The following is a 15263-nucleotide window of genomic DNA, read 5'->3' as shown; positions in this document are numbered from 1 at the left end:
CTACTCATTCACTGTGCCACCTAGCTGCCTTGCTATGGTTTACTTTGAGGCAGAGTGATGAGGAGTGCACTCCAGCCAAGCAGGAAGGCTCATGCAAAGTCACAGAAGTGAGACATGGAGTGCTGAGGTCAGGAAACACTGGATAGGATGAAAGTGATTTAGATAAAATAAAAATATAATAACATCCTGGAGCCAGAATCTTAAGAGGACTTTGTTCTATCCCAGAGGCAGTAGGGAGCCACTGAAGCTTCTCAAGCCAGATGTATTCTGTAAACCTAGTGATGGGACCTTCAGAATTCTAGTCTTTATTTAGTGTATGTAAGCAAAACTGTATGTGAGTCATCAAGTGAGTATTTTTATTAAGCTTAGTATTCTTAAAATACTCCAGTGACATCAGTTGCAGTGGCAGACACATCTTAGTCAAGTTTTTCTTATTAAGCCTTTTTTTGTCCTCTTTCTGTAGAAGTAAGAAATTCATCTTTATACTTCACATGCTTTTATGGAACTCTAAGCTTTCTTCATAACAAGTAATCCTAATGTCTTAGCCTTTTGCTAGATTATCTTTTTCGTGCGTTAAATTTTTTTGGTTTGTATGAGTACATTTAAACATAATAGTTCTTTAGTGCAGTAAAATCTCACCATTTAAAATGGCTTAGAGTGATTGAACTTTTAGCTAGGACTGAGAGGAAACAAGAAATATGTTTTTAAATCACCAAGGAAAAACTGTTTGTCTTCTAGACAAGAGGAAGCGTCTGTTACTGGCCAAGAAATAAACTCTGATGACAGACGGCAGTGGCGAAGAGAAGACCGAGGAGCTTATCAAGAGAGAGACACTTATGATCAGCTATCCTGGCACCATCGTGCACCACTTCAGCGGGATTGGAAGTGGGAAAAGGATGGCTTTAATGGTGGTCGGAAAAATAACTTTCCACATTCCTTGAGGAATGGTGGTGGACCAAGAGGACGTTCTGGGTGGCACAAGGGTGGTCCAGGAGGATCTTCAAATTGGTATCACAACCACAATAATTCTGGAGGTGGCTGGCATCCAAATAATGGAACAGTAGATTGGCATCATGGTGGAACAGGAAGGAATTCTAACTGGCATTCTGAAGGAGCAGGTGGTTTTTGGCACATGAACAACGGTAGTGGAAACTGGCAATCCAAGGCACGTGGTACAAATAATTGGAATTATAGTGGCCCTGGAGACATATTTCAACCTGGAAGAAGCAGGAATTCTAATTGCCAAATTGATGACATGACAATGCTGTGGAACAAGAAAGCTAATAAACTAAATAAGTATAATCAAGAGAGATATATTTGGCAAAGACAAGAGAATAGAGGTCTCACGGAAGGTAATAGTGATTACCTATTGGATTTTACAAGTGATAAGCTTCCTTCAGAGGGCTTACTTGACTTCAGCAGTTCTGAGCAGCCTGAAAGCCAAACCTCTAAGCAAGCAGACATTACAGCTTCTAAAATAAGTGGGAAGAGTGGCAACGTATCAAAGGATAAAATTCATCGCTGGACTCCTTACCCATCCCAGAAAATTGTAGAGCCACAGCCAGGGTTGAAAGAGGTTACTACTAAAAAGTCAGAGGTGGTAGATGAACCTCCTTTTCTTTTTCACCTAATAACTGCATGTGGGAAAGATCCCAAGATTAATAGTACAGATAATTCCACAAAGCTGAAAACACAAAAGGAAACCCAGTCAGGATCCTTCGATCACGAGGTTGCTTCTGATCACAATGTTTCCAGTGAGGCAGTGACTACTTGCACATCTAGAGTAATACCTGAACAAGAGAACAGCTCACATAAAATGCCGTCACTAAAGACTCCACTCCTTCCAAGCCCAAACACTAGATCATTGTCTCAAAAACAAGATTCAAAGAACCTTTTGAAAAACCCAAAACCTTTGTCTTCAACTCCTGGAGAATGTCAGAATCACTCAAACACACTTAGCTTGGAAGAGAACCAGACTTCCTCTTATGTATCTAAACTGCGCAGTTCATGTTCTCGTGTCTCAAAAGGAAATAAAACTGTGCTTGATGGCACTCAGAAGGAGGCTGTTGACAATTTAAGTGAAGTCTTGCGAAAAGCCAAGGAGGTGCTAAAATGTAGTCAGTCCCTGCAAAATCCAATACTGAGCAGTGCCAAAAGTACCAGGAGTTGTGCATCGGAGAATAAGAGTGGAGAAGAGTCTGTGAAAGACTCTTTGAACACTGAGCTTCAGGAACATGCTCCAGAAGCTGGAGGTGATGGAGAATTATTGCACCTTGAAAAACACAATACAAAAGTTGAAGATAGTCCTGCACTTCCCAAAGATTCACCTTGTGGCACTTTAGAATGTGAACATGCTGCTACTGAGAAAGAGAGTGATGACAGAATTATGAAAACAACTGGAAAATGCTCCATTAATCCAGATGGCCCCACAGCTCACCAAAAAGAATCAGAATTTCAAATGGATTCTGTAGCAGATACAGCTAGTCCTCAATCTGGCTTACTGCTAGACTTGAAAACATCACTAGAAGACATCCAGGTTGAAGATCCTAAGTCAAGTTTGCCTTTTGAAACAGAAAGCTTTGAGAGCAATAATTTGGATGTTGACCTCCAAAAAGGAGGTGCAGGTCAGCCTTCAGGCTCTCTCCTGCCTGAACTAAGTAAACTTGGTTTTCCTGCCTCTCTCCAACGAGATCTAACTCGGCACATCAGTTTGAAGAGCAAACCTGGGGCTCATCTTCCTGAGCCCAATCTCAATAATGCACGCCGTATTCGGAATGTTAGTGGGCATCGAAAGAACGAGACAGAGAAGGAGTCAGGGCTCAAACCAACCCTGCGACAGATTCTGAATGCTTCTCGAAGAAATGTCAACTGGGAGCAGGTCATTCAGCAGGTAACCAAGAAGAAGCAGGAACTGGGCAAAGGTTTACCCAGGTGAGTGCCCTTTTTCTTTGGTTTTTGAAAAAATGTTTTGTAAAGTATTTTTTTAAATTAACTTTTTAGCATTCTTTTCTTTTTAAATTCTGAATTCCAAATTTTCTCTCTTCCATACTCTTCCTTCATTCACCCATTAAGAAGACAAGTACCATATCAGTTATACATGTGAAATCATGCAAAACATTTCAGTATTAGCCATATTACCCCCTCCCCCCCAAAAAGCAAGAAAAACAAAGAAAGTGTGAAAGTTAAAACTTTGATTTGCACTCAGAGTTCATCACTTCTTTCTCTGGAAATGGGTAGCCTTTTTTCAACGTGAGTCCTTTGAAATTGTCTTGGATCATTGTATTGATCAGAGCAGCCAAGTCTTTTGCAGTTGATCATCATTATAATACTGTGTTACTGTGCATAATGATCTCCTGGTTCTTCTTACTTCACTTTGCATTGGTTCATATTTTCTTGGTTTTTTCTGAAACCGCTTGCCATTTCCCACAGTGCAATAGTATTCCATCACAATCATATACCACAACTTGTTCAGCTGTTCCTCAATTGATCAGCATCCCTTCTGTTTCTAATTCTTTGCCGGGGGCAGCTAGGTGGTGGTGCAGTGGATAGAGCACCAGTGCAGGAATCAGGAGGACCTGAGTTCAAATCTCACCTCAGACACTTGACACTCACTACCTGTGTGACCTTGGGCAAGTCACTTAACCCCAATTGCCTCATCCTGGGTCATCTCCAGTCATCCTGATGAATATCTGGTCACTGGATTCAGATGGCTCTGGAGGAGAAGTGAGGCTGGTGACCTGCACAGTCCTCCCTCTCTCAAAACAAAGTCAAGTGCAAGTCATGTCATTTCTCTGATGGCATGGTCTTCTTAGGCAATGAAGGATGAACACACACACACAATTCTTTGCCACCACAAAAAGAGCTTCTATAAAATTTTTGTACATAGAAGTCTTTCCTTTTTCTTTGATCTTTTTAGGTTACAGACTTAGTTGTGGTATTGCTGGATCAAAAGGTATGCACAATTTTATAGCACTTTGTACCTAGTTGTTAATTGTTCTCCAGAATGGTGGGACCAGTTATTTCATATATCTGTGTCTGTCTGTCTATCTATCTATCTATCTACACACACCTGTTTTTCTCTCATCCCCTCTAGCATTTGGCATTTCTGAAAAGTATGAGAGTTTTATTATTTTTTATTTTTTTATTAATTTGTTTTATCAGTTAAATTAATTGTTTTATTAATTTGTCTTTTTCTAATCAGTGATTTAGAGCATTTTTTCATGTGACCATAGATAGTTTTGATTTCTTCTTTTGAAACCTGCCTGTTTGTATCCTTTGACAACTTATCAATTGAGGAATGGTTCTTATTTTTATAAATTTGACTCATTTCAGTAATCAGGATATATTTTAGAAATGAGGTCTTTATCAGAGAAACTTGATTTAAAATTTTTTTATATTCATTATTTATGGTACCTTTTAGCAAAATGTAGTTTCTCTCATTGTCCCTTTTAATTAGATCTATTTTTGCTTTTCTTTTATCTGAGATGATGATCGGTACCCTTCCCTTTTTTAGTTTATCTGAAGCTCATTAGATTCTGCTTCAGCCCTTTATTTTAACTCTGTGTGTAGCTTTCTGTTTCAAGTACGTTTTGTCATATTGTTGAATTTTGCTATCTGATTAAATTTCTAGTTTAGTTAATCTGCTTCTGTTTTATAGGTGAGTATATTCCATTCACATTCAGTTGTGATTTTTAACTTTGTATTTCATTCTTTTCCATTTTCTTCTGTTTTTTTCTTCTCTTTTTATTTAATCCCACCCCCAAAGTCTCGTATTTTGCTTCTAATACTGCCTTTCTTCATCTGCCCTCCATCATCCCCTCTTTCTGTTACTCCTCTCCTATTTCCCTATTATTGTGTAAGTTACATTTCTGTACACACCTGAGTGTGTGTGTATGTGTGTATATATATGTATATATGTGTGTGTGTTTATATGTTTGTATATGTGTATATATACATATGTGTTCTTGCATCTTTGAACAGTTTTCAATGAGACTGAGGTTCAAAAACACCTTGGTCCCCTTCCCAGTTTTCACTTCTACTGGAAAAGTCTTTTTCATAAAATGCCTTGTGTGATACTTTTATGTGATAAAATTTTCTCTGTTCTACCTTCCCAGTGCATCCCTCTTTCTCATCCCTTCACTGTATTATTTTTTTGAGGTCATTCCAGCATGATAGACTTATACCCATTCTCTCTGTCTATGTAAACTCCATTTAATTGCCCTTTTAATAATAAAATTCTTGGGAGTTACATGAATCATCTTCCCATATAGGAATGTAAGCAGTTTAACTTTATTAAGCTTCTGATGATTACTCTTTTATTTTTATCTTTTTATGCTTCTCTTGAGTCTTGTGTTTGAATATCATATTTTCTCTTTAGCTCTGGTCTTTTCATCAGGAATGCTTGAAAATCCTGTTTTATTAAATGTCTGTCTTTCTCCTCTGAAGAATTCTTCTGAGTTTTGTAATTCTAACTCCTTTACCTTTCATAATATAGTCCAAGCCTTGCATTCCTTTAATGTGGAAACCACTAAATCTTGTGTGATCCTGACTGTGGCTCTACCATGTTTGAATTATTTCTTTCTGGCTGCTTGAAGCATTTTCCCTTTGACCTGGGAACTCTGGAATTTGACTGTAATATTCCTGAGAGTTTTTATTTTGGCATTTTTTTTTTGGAGGGGATTGGTAGATTCTTTGAATTTCTATTTTTTCCATCCTTGATAATTTCTTAAAATGTGATATCTAGGCTCTTTCTTTGATCATGGCTTTTAGGTAGTTCAGTACATCTTAAATTAATCTCTCCTTAATCTATTTTTCCAGGTCAGTTTTTCTAATATTTCATATTTTCTTCTTTTGACTTTGTTTCTTGGTGTTTCACGAAACCATTAGCTTTTACTTACCCAATTCCAGTTTTTAAGGAGTTCTTTTCAATGAATTTTTGTACCTCCTTTTCCATTTGGTCCAGTCTATTTTTTAAATAGTACTTTTCTTCAGTGAATTTTTGTGTCTCTTTTACCATTTGGGTCAATCATGTTTTTTAAGATGTTATTTTCTTTAGCATTTTTTTAATGCCTCTTTTACCAAGCTGCTAATTATCTTTTCATAATTTTCTTTCATCATTCTCATGTCTTTTTCCAATTTTTCCTCACTGTCTTTAACTCTTCCAGGAATTCTTATTGGGCTTGGGTCCAATTAGCATTTTTCTTTTTTGCTTTGTGTGCAGCTGTTTCCACCTTTTTGTCTTTTTCTGAGTTTATGTCTTGGTTGTCTTCCCTGTTACCATGGTACTTTTTTATAGTCAAATTCTTTTTTATTGTTGTTTGTTCATTTTTCTAGCCTATTTCTTGACTTTGAACTTTATATTACAAGTAGGGGTCTGCTCACCTTCGGGTAGGGAGATACTCTTCAGGCTTTTTTTGTGTGGCTTTTTTCAAAGCTAGTTCTGGGGGGGTCTGCAAGTTTTTGGTGCTCCACCCCATAGGTGGTATGATCCTGATCTATGCTGTGGTCTCTACCCCACACTATACTGGACTTAATGGACATTTCAGAAATATTTAATGAATACATGCAAATTTGATCCAGTAAAAGATGTGTGGAAGTAGCCAGGTCTTAAATAGTTCAGGTCATTGACATTGTAGGAATTAGAACTGACAGATTAACCCAAAAATCTTTAAAAGAAACTTGACTACCTGGAAAGTAAAAAGAGTAAACATTTATTTGAAATGAAATTGTTACTAACAAGGATAGGATAATAAAATGCCATATAATGATCCTTTTAACGGCCATTTAAAACATTTTTTTGAGTTCCAAATATTCTCTCTCCCTCCCTGAAATGGTAAACGATTTTATATAGGTTATACATGTGCAGTTGTGCAAGACTTATTTCTTGCTATATAATCATCCTTTTCTGAGAACTTACAAGATCTTCCATAAGTACTTATGTAGCTGATAGTGTTTCCTTGCATTGTGTAGGTAAGGAAATTGAGGCATAGATGTGAAGAATAAATTCATGTTAAAATCAAAGTGGAAGTGAGGAGAGTTAGAATTATATTACTGGTGCATTCTGTGTCTATAAAAACATGATTTATGCATTGATAATTCTGGAAATTTAATAATTTAATGTAACTATCAGACACAAAAAAATCTAACATTGAAGATTTTCCAAAGAGTAAACAAATTTTCAAAAAAAGTTTACTACTTAAACTTCTTTATTTAACTATTGGAATATGAAAGGACTAGCTCATAGCAACTCTCAATAAATATTTTGAGCAAGCTTTTATGACATCTCAGTGTCTCTATGATAGAGTAAGTAAATAGATTTGGCTGTTTGTAATGAAAATTTGTCTGACACATAGAAATAATTTTGTGAGCACTGCATGCAGTGTCAGACTTGTTTAATGTGCTGGTTAGTTTTGCTAACCTGCTTTTTATTATTCTTTGTTATAAGGGATAGGTGATTCCTTGGATAGGGGATAGGGGAAGGCTATGGCTGGCACTGAAGATAACATAAAAACGAGGTATCAGCATAAAGAAATATGTGTGGCTGGAAGAAATTGGTATATTTTAATAAGCTTTCTCAGTTTAGAGAACCTATTTCTTTAGTTGACCCTTCCTTTAAGCAATAGCTAATTATTATTTTTCTTATATGTGCCATACTCATTTTCTGTTTCTGCTCTTTGTATAAGGTTTGGCATAGAGATGGTACCCCTAGTTCAGAATGAGCAAGAGGTGTTGGATTTGGATGAGGAACCTGACCTGTCCAGTTTAGAAGGTTTCCAATGGGAAGGTATTTCCATTACTACATCACCTGCATTAGCAAGGAAACGCAGTCTTTCTGAGAGCAGTGTGATCATGGACAGGACTCCTTCCATGTACAGCTTCTTCACTGAGCAGGCGACAGGGAAGGAGAATGAGCCTCAGCAGATTGTGACACCCAGTAATTCATTGCAGACAGTCCAAGGTCAGAAAGCAAACGTGAACCTTAAACAGGACATGACAGCTCTGGCGTCTTCCTCACGGACAAGTGAAAGGGTTGAAAGTATTGCGACTCGAAGGCGGCATAGTGCCCAGTTGCCTCCTGACCGAGTGATATCATTGGTGCGTTCTGCCAGGCAAGAAGAACTGAGCAGGCAGGAGAGCTCAACACCCCTTTCTGAGAACCAGAACACTCAGGAAAGTAACGGAGAAGGGAACTCGTTATCATCTAATGCCTCCTCCAGCTTTGGCATCTCCAGTTTGGTGGATGCTGCTACAGACAGCAGCTGCACCTCTGGGGCAGAGCAGAATGATGGCCAGGCCCTCCGGAAGAAGCGCAGGGCCACTGGGGTAAGTATGAGGAGGCCCAGCGCTTTTGGCTGCTTTACTGGTCTTGGTGCAGCTCCAGGTGGGGTGGGGCTGGAGGTGTGCCAGAGGTGGGAGTGTTGTTAATATTTGAATATGCCTGCACTTGTAACTTGACATGCTTTCATGAATTACCTCTGTTAGGATGGTTAGAAAAGTACCTTAGATTTAGATATGAGAGGCATGTGTGATTGGTTGACCTAGGGTTTCCTTACTGGTACTAAGTTTTCTTTTGTAATGGTTATAGTTCTTTTAACTGATAGCACACAACCAATATAATCTTGGAAATATCATTAGAGCTATCTGTTCTTCTGCCTTTCTCCTTCTCTTGCCTGCCCTGGCCCAGTTGGAACTCTGCTACTTCATTGTTACAGTTTTTGTTCCTTTGATGCTTCTCTCCCTTCTTCCCAAAAGGAAAGGACAGGGCTAAGAGTAGGAAGGCAGAGTTGGATGTCATAAAGCACTTCTAGCACTCAGATTGGTACTTTGGGTGTAAACCAGAGAATGGGATTTTGCCTCTAATCACAGGGAATCCCTTGCTTCCTCTCCCCTTTCTTGTCCTTGGTGAGAAAGTGCACAATTGTGGTAGCTCTCAAGAGTGAAAGATCTTGTAGAATTATAGAATATTAGGCCCTGAAGGCGCTGGCACATGAAATGGAGGCCCAGAGATATGCAGTTACTTAACCTAAGATCCCAGGACTAGTAATCAACAGATCCAGACCACGAATCCTAATACTTAGACTCAGATTTTAGGTGCTTTCTATGTTGCCTCTGAACAAGGCTTTTCACTTTTGTGGCTATATTAGGTGCTTGATAGTTGGATTGAAAAGCAGCTTTAGTAGTTTGAGAGAGAGGTACTGGAGGGAGTTTCTCCTTTGATTTGCTGGATATAAACTTTTGTGTGGATGTTTCTGTCTCATGGAAATGATAAAAGTATGCATTCCTTTAGGCATGTAGGGGTAGTAGCAGCATGTCTTTTGTGTATGGTTGTGTCTAGCACTTAACACAGTGCCTGGCACCTAGTAGCTTTTTAATAATACTTGTGAATTTAAGCTTAAAGGGTTAAGCTCTAAATCAGTTTCATGTAATTGAATTGTTGGAGATGGTCACTATTAGGATAATAAATTCCATATTTAGATGACTTAGGAAATCTAAGCTTGGATTCCAGGCCTTGACAAATCCCAGAATGACAGTTTCATTGTAGTCCCTAGTATTATCACTGAAGCCTTAGTAGGGTTTATTTATATATGTGTTCATTTGTTCTTTTTCTGATAAATTATGTTCATGTTTTACTATAATAACTTATTAGTTTGTAGCACTAGATGATGGTGCTATTTGATCCTTATACCAGTGAGGACTTGCTTTGGGGTCCTTGTTTCATATTCCACTCATGTATATCCTTGGAGGTATTCTGTGTGCCAGGCCAGGTTGAGGGAGATATTCTTGATTTCCCCCATAGTCTTGGATTTTTTTTTATCAAAATGTGGTATGAAGTTGGGGAGGGATAGGACTTGATTGATCCTGCATTCTGCTGCTTAAGAAACCTCAGGGGCTTTTGTATCCCCTCTGGAATAAAATACAGATTTTGTCCCCTAGCATTTAAAATTCTTCTTAGACTCCTTCCAGGCTGCCTTTCATGTTATTCCCTTTTACACTCATGTTGTTTCCATCAAACTGATCTTGCTGTTTCTTTTTACTTTTGCCTCTTAGAATCCTTAGCTCTTTTGAGGTTCATTTCAGATTCTCCCTCCTCCTAGGAAGCTTTCCCTGATCCCCTTTAGTCATTAGTATTTTTTCTCTACTCCCCCCCTCCCAGTCTCCTCTTATATTGTATTTACTTATTTGTGTGCAATACCTCATCCACTAAAATATAAGGTCTTTCAGAACAGAGTGGGCTATTTTTCATTTTTGTCTTTGTATCTCCTGGGACAATGTCTTGGACTCAGATTGTTGAATTGCAATTTTGGGGGCCAGAAACACTTGGTCAGATACACTCAACTTTCTCTCTGAGCTTTTCAAGGGGTTACTTTGTAGATACTATATAGTCCTTATGTAGACTCCGATTCTATTTAGTATCAGTTTAAGACTGAGAGCCCAGATAGTATCTTGCTTTTTTTGTCTGTATGTTTCATTGTACTTTCTTCCCTCCCACCAGCTCACAACCACCATTTGCCACCTCTGCTGCTGCCTTGATTTTTCTTTTCTTGAAAACTGAAAATTCAGATCAGTGTCTTGATTCAGAGTCAAAACAAATTTATTAGACCATTTTCTACTTTTAAATTTAATATTTAAAAAGAAAGCAGTTCCTGTTTAATAGTATATTCCTTTAGTTTGAATGCTGTTTTATATTTAATTCAGCAAATGTTAAGTACCTTTTGGGTACAAAATTGTTCTCATGAATACACATGCATATCTTCCTTTCCATATTACTTTAACCTCAACCCTCCCTCCTTATGAAGTGATATTTACATTTTAAGTACCACTAGTTCAGTTCATATTTGTATTTTCACTCCTGTATTTTCACAGGATGGATCTTCGCCTGAGCTTCCAAGTCTGGAAAGAAAGAATAAAAGAAGGAAAATTAAAGGCAAAAAAGGTATGATTTCATAATCTTGAGGAAGGATAAGGATTGGAGTTTGTCATTTGATATCTGTCTCTTGAAAGAGAGAGATACTAAATTTAAGTTGTAGAATATGACATATTTTTAGCATTGGTCAGTGTGGGGAATTGTTTTCTTTGTTTATTCATTTTTTTTTAACAAAGATTGGTTTTCTCTTTCCATTTGGGTGAGGACGGAATGGAAAGAATGGATAAAATTGCCAAAAAAGAAAGGAAAAAAAAATTTTAAAAATAAAATAAAATTAAAAATTAAAAAAAAAATTCCTTCTGTAATACCAGAAGGAATCACAGTTAATAAGCTAGATGATATTGGAAGTAACTTCTTGAATTCTTTGAATATTTAAAAAGGAAAGCAAGATGTACATAATAGAGATCCACAGTTTAACATAAATGCCTTTTTTTCTGTTCTTCTGTGTATGAAAGTGCTCATTTTGTTTGGTGTTTGTTTTGTTCAGAAGAAAAAGAAATTTTAAAAAATTATACAAAACAATTGTAGAGATTTGGTTGTCTTTGGTTGCTGATTCTCTTGATTATAAGTTCTAGTGAGGTATAGCAAAAGAAAAAAATGCCCCATGTTTTTACTACTATCTTCAGTCACACTTTTAGAATAAATAGTAGAAACATCTTGATTTATATTGTAAGGGGTTAAAGTTATTGTACTTTTATGATGTAATTGTAGGTTTATGATTTCTTTAATGCTGAAAGTTTTGAGATTTGATACATAATAGAACACTTAGGTAAAATCCAAATCCAGAAAGTCTATTTAGATTTGTTTTGTGCATAACTTTTCCACCTCAAATCTACTGAAGGCTTTCTCCAGCTCTTTTTCTCTGTGCTGTGATGCCTCTTGTTAGACTTCTTATTAACTGTCATGCAAGGGGTGAGAAAATGATGTATCTTTGGTGTTAAGTAGTGACACTTATTTGTAGGGAACCCCCAATGAGGAAACGCCTGCACTAGTGGAGATATTCTCTTCTTCTGCAACTGAAATCTTAGTCTTGCCTGGGACATCAAACTATTAAGTGACTTGCTTCAGGATCATACAGTCATTTATGTGTCAAAAGAGAAGGAACTTCAACTTAGGTTCTGTCTTTGAGGCTTGCTTCTCTACTTCCCATATCATGCCACTTCTAAGTAATATTTCAGAGTACTTTAAGTCTTCCACATATCATCTGAGCTTCAAAACAGTTGAAGAAACAGGGTCAGAGAGGTCAGATGTCATGATCGCTGCGTTTGAGGTCAGCACTTGATCAGCTTTATCATGCTGCTTTTCTCTGTGATACAGGGATCCAGGCATGCCTTTGGTGTTAACCATCAAGGATTTGATTTTACCTTGTTCTAGGCTCTTTCTAGTAAGCAGTGGTCAGGGCAGGTTAATGCTGATCAGTGTAAGAGAGATTGTTTACTTTCTCAAGCTAGTCGAAACTAGTGATTTTGCTCTTCAATATTTAAAAGTTTCATAGTTATAGCTATTTTTCATTAAAATATAGTCTTAGACTGTTGCTTCATTCTTTAAGATAAAAGTTGGAATACTTTAGTGCCTTTCCTTTATAAAGATATCACTAACCTATTTAACAGACAGAATTTAAGCAAGTATGGTGGTTTTGTGAAAGAAAGGAGTTTTATGAAAAACTTATTATAATTTAAAATGTCCTGTGCCAAAGCGGGGAGCAGTGTAAGATAACAGGAAGGAATTTACAAAGTAAATAGTGCTTTGCTTATCCTACTTATTTAGCTCAGTGATTGTGAGGAAAATGCTTCATAAACCTTAAATCATACACACACACACTACTAAGGGTATCTCTGAATAGCAGAGAACTTTTCTAAATGAAAGTGAAATTATTGAAATATTTGTGTTATTCACAATGATATATCCTAAAATACATCTTACTAGTGTGCTTTGGTATTGTAAAAACTTTTTGTTATTTCCAAAATATTTTTTTAAGTGGGAAGACAATGGAATGCTCTATAGTTGTTACTATAAGTACAATTATTCTTATTAAAATTTTAGAAATGTTCCTTTAGTGAAATTAAACAGATCCACAATTGTTTTAAATGCATTGCCCTGATATTAAGTTCTTTAGCTTAATGTAAGCACTGATTCTATGTCCAAATAGTATTGGATGGTTTTATTTTGGAGGTTTTTATCCCCTCAAGTGATCAGAATCATGTGTAATTGTTTGCTATAGATATTTTGCATTTTCTTAGTTACCTTAATTATAGAGAAAGGTAGCATTTATAAATACAAATTTTTCTTTCTTCCTTTATAAGTCACAGTATTTTAATTCAGTAGAGGTGTAAGTCTGTTTGGATCATCACTTATAGATCACGTCTATAACAATGTTCCAACTAGATTATAAGATTTCTTGAGGTGCTGTGTATATATAGGTTCTCTCAACCAATTGAGCTAGGTGGTATGTGTATACATGTATTGTTATAAGATGGTAGTAGAGTATTAAGCTTTGGGAGAATTTATAAAACTTGTATTAAAAGTTATTTTTTGAAAGAACTGTATATTAAGTAGTGAGAAACATGGATTTGACAGAAATCTATGTTATATTCAAAATGCTAACATGTATATTTTAGAAGTAACATGTTTTGTGAAGGCCTTTGAATTATTATCCAGATGGCCAAGATCATTTGCTTTTATATTTTGTAAAAAGCTTTCACAGCAAAAAGCCAGTTTTCAAAAACAAAAAAAAGCATGAGTGTAATGATGACTTAAAAGCAAAAGATCCTATTTCCTGAGTTGTACCTTCTGGCTTAAGTAACCGTGGGAGCACATCTAGCCTGTGAAAGACATTTAGTCTCCAGTGAGACACCAAAGGAGAAAATATGCGTATGTCCCATTGTTAAAAAAACATATTTTTAATGGCTACTAAAGAGCTGTATGAAATGAAAGCTTCCTTTGCTTAAGTGGGCCTGATCTTCTGTTGGCAGAACGTTCTCAGGTTGACCAACTACTGAGTATTTCTCTAAGGGAGGAGGAGCTGAGTAAGTCCCTGCAGTGTATGGATAACAACCTTCTGCAGGCCCGGGCAGCCCTGCAGGCAGCATATGTGGAAGTCCAGAGGCTGCTTGTGCTGAAGCAACAGGTAATTGGATGGAATCTTTATGTCTGCTTGGAAATAGTTGTTTGTGTTGAACTTCAAAGGACACAATCCTTCTCTCTTCTTAGATAACTATGGAGATGAGCGCCCTAAGGACCCACAGAATACAGATTCTACAAGGATTACAAGGTACCAAGAGCATCTCATGGACTTTGCTTTGCATACAAACACATTTGAAATATTGAAAGAAACAATGGACTGAAGATACTTAAATTTCTTAAAGAAATTCAAGAACCTTGAACTTATTCAAGTTCTGACTTGAGTCTTTTTTGTGTCCTTAGATGAGTCATTGACTTGATTTTGGGGTGTAAATGGACATAAAACCTGCCTTTTCTGCCACATAGGAATGAGAAATATTAGTCATTCAAAAGAGTTGTTAGTAAGGGAATTTAGAATTTGTAGAGACATGGGAGTTATAAAATTGTAATGTCCTATACAGATATAAATCTTAATTCTTGATTTCTTTTTTTCTTTGGTTTAGAGTTTATTGACTTAGATGAATAATGCACATATTTGTTCCCTTTTCTACAGAAACTTATGAACCTCCTGAGCGGACAGAACAGGTCCTCTGCAGTCCTTCCCGTGAGCGAAAGTGCAGACCCCAGACTGCTGATCCCCCTCCTCTGCCTAGTCCCTTTTTTCCTCTTTTTCTGGAGACTTCCCCTTCCCATATAACACCATCTGCCCCTGGAGTGCCGCTTCGAGTGTGCACACCACCTGCATTCCAGGCTCCTGGGAGTATCACATGCCCAGCTCCAGACTCATCAGTGCAGATTAAGCAAGAGCCCATGTCTCCAGAGCAAGAAAATGTGAATGCTGTGCTACAGGATTCTGCCTGCAGTGCTTCCGAGGAATTGCTACAGACAAATAGTATGTCAGTCAGCTTTCTTCTGCGTTAAGGATAGGTGATCTTAAGAAAGGGAAATGGGGCAGACTGTCAGCCAGTGTAATTACTGATGATAGACTGACTGTTACAAGTTATTCAGTAATGCTGTAGTACATGCCTCTGAAGATGAAGAATATTATGACCTATTTTATTTTAGGTTTTTTTTTCTTTAAGATTTGTTGGACAGGTTTGGCACAGTACTTTAGGTCTTTCCGTAACTTGCTGTGATTTTAAATTACAGTTCCTTACTACTTTTTGAAGAGTCATTTACTAAAATCAATAAAGAGCTGATTATTTGCTTTTTTTATTAT

General features: G+C 37.0%; 1 protein-coding gene across 2 annotated transcripts in view; it reads left to right on the top strand.

Annotated features, from left to right (window-relative positions):
* The window catches only part of ZNF106 (zinc finger protein 106), a 79443-nt gene that overhangs the window by 22900 nt on the left and 41280 nt on the right, over positions 1 to 15263 (top strand). The window contains exons 5-10 of one of the 2 annotated variants that reach the window (XM_072622758.1): positions 739 to 2931; positions 7683 to 8322; positions 10864 to 10933; positions 13897 to 14051; positions 14135 to 14195; positions 14598 to 14936. In XM_072622758.1, coding sequence (XP_072478859.1) covers positions 739 to 2931; positions 7683 to 8322; positions 10864 to 10933; positions 13897 to 14051; positions 14135 to 14195; positions 14598 to 14936 — 3458 coding nt within the window. The remainder of the gene's footprint in view (positions 1 to 738; positions 2932 to 7682; positions 8323 to 10863; positions 10934 to 13896; positions 14052 to 14134; positions 14196 to 14597; positions 14937 to 15263) is intronic. The other variant, XM_072622759.1, reaches the window with a different exon arrangement.

Source organism: Notamacropus eugenii, chromosome 7 (genome assembly GCF_028372415.1).
Source record: "Notamacropus eugenii isolate mMacEug1 chromosome 7, mMacEug1.pri_v2, whole genome shotgun sequence".
NCBI lineage: Eukaryota > Metazoa > Chordata > Mammalia > Diprotodontia > Macropodidae > Notamacropus > Notamacropus eugenii.
The sequence above is the reverse complement of the archived record's forward strand: the minus strand, read 5'-3'. Positions and strand labels throughout refer to the sequence as shown.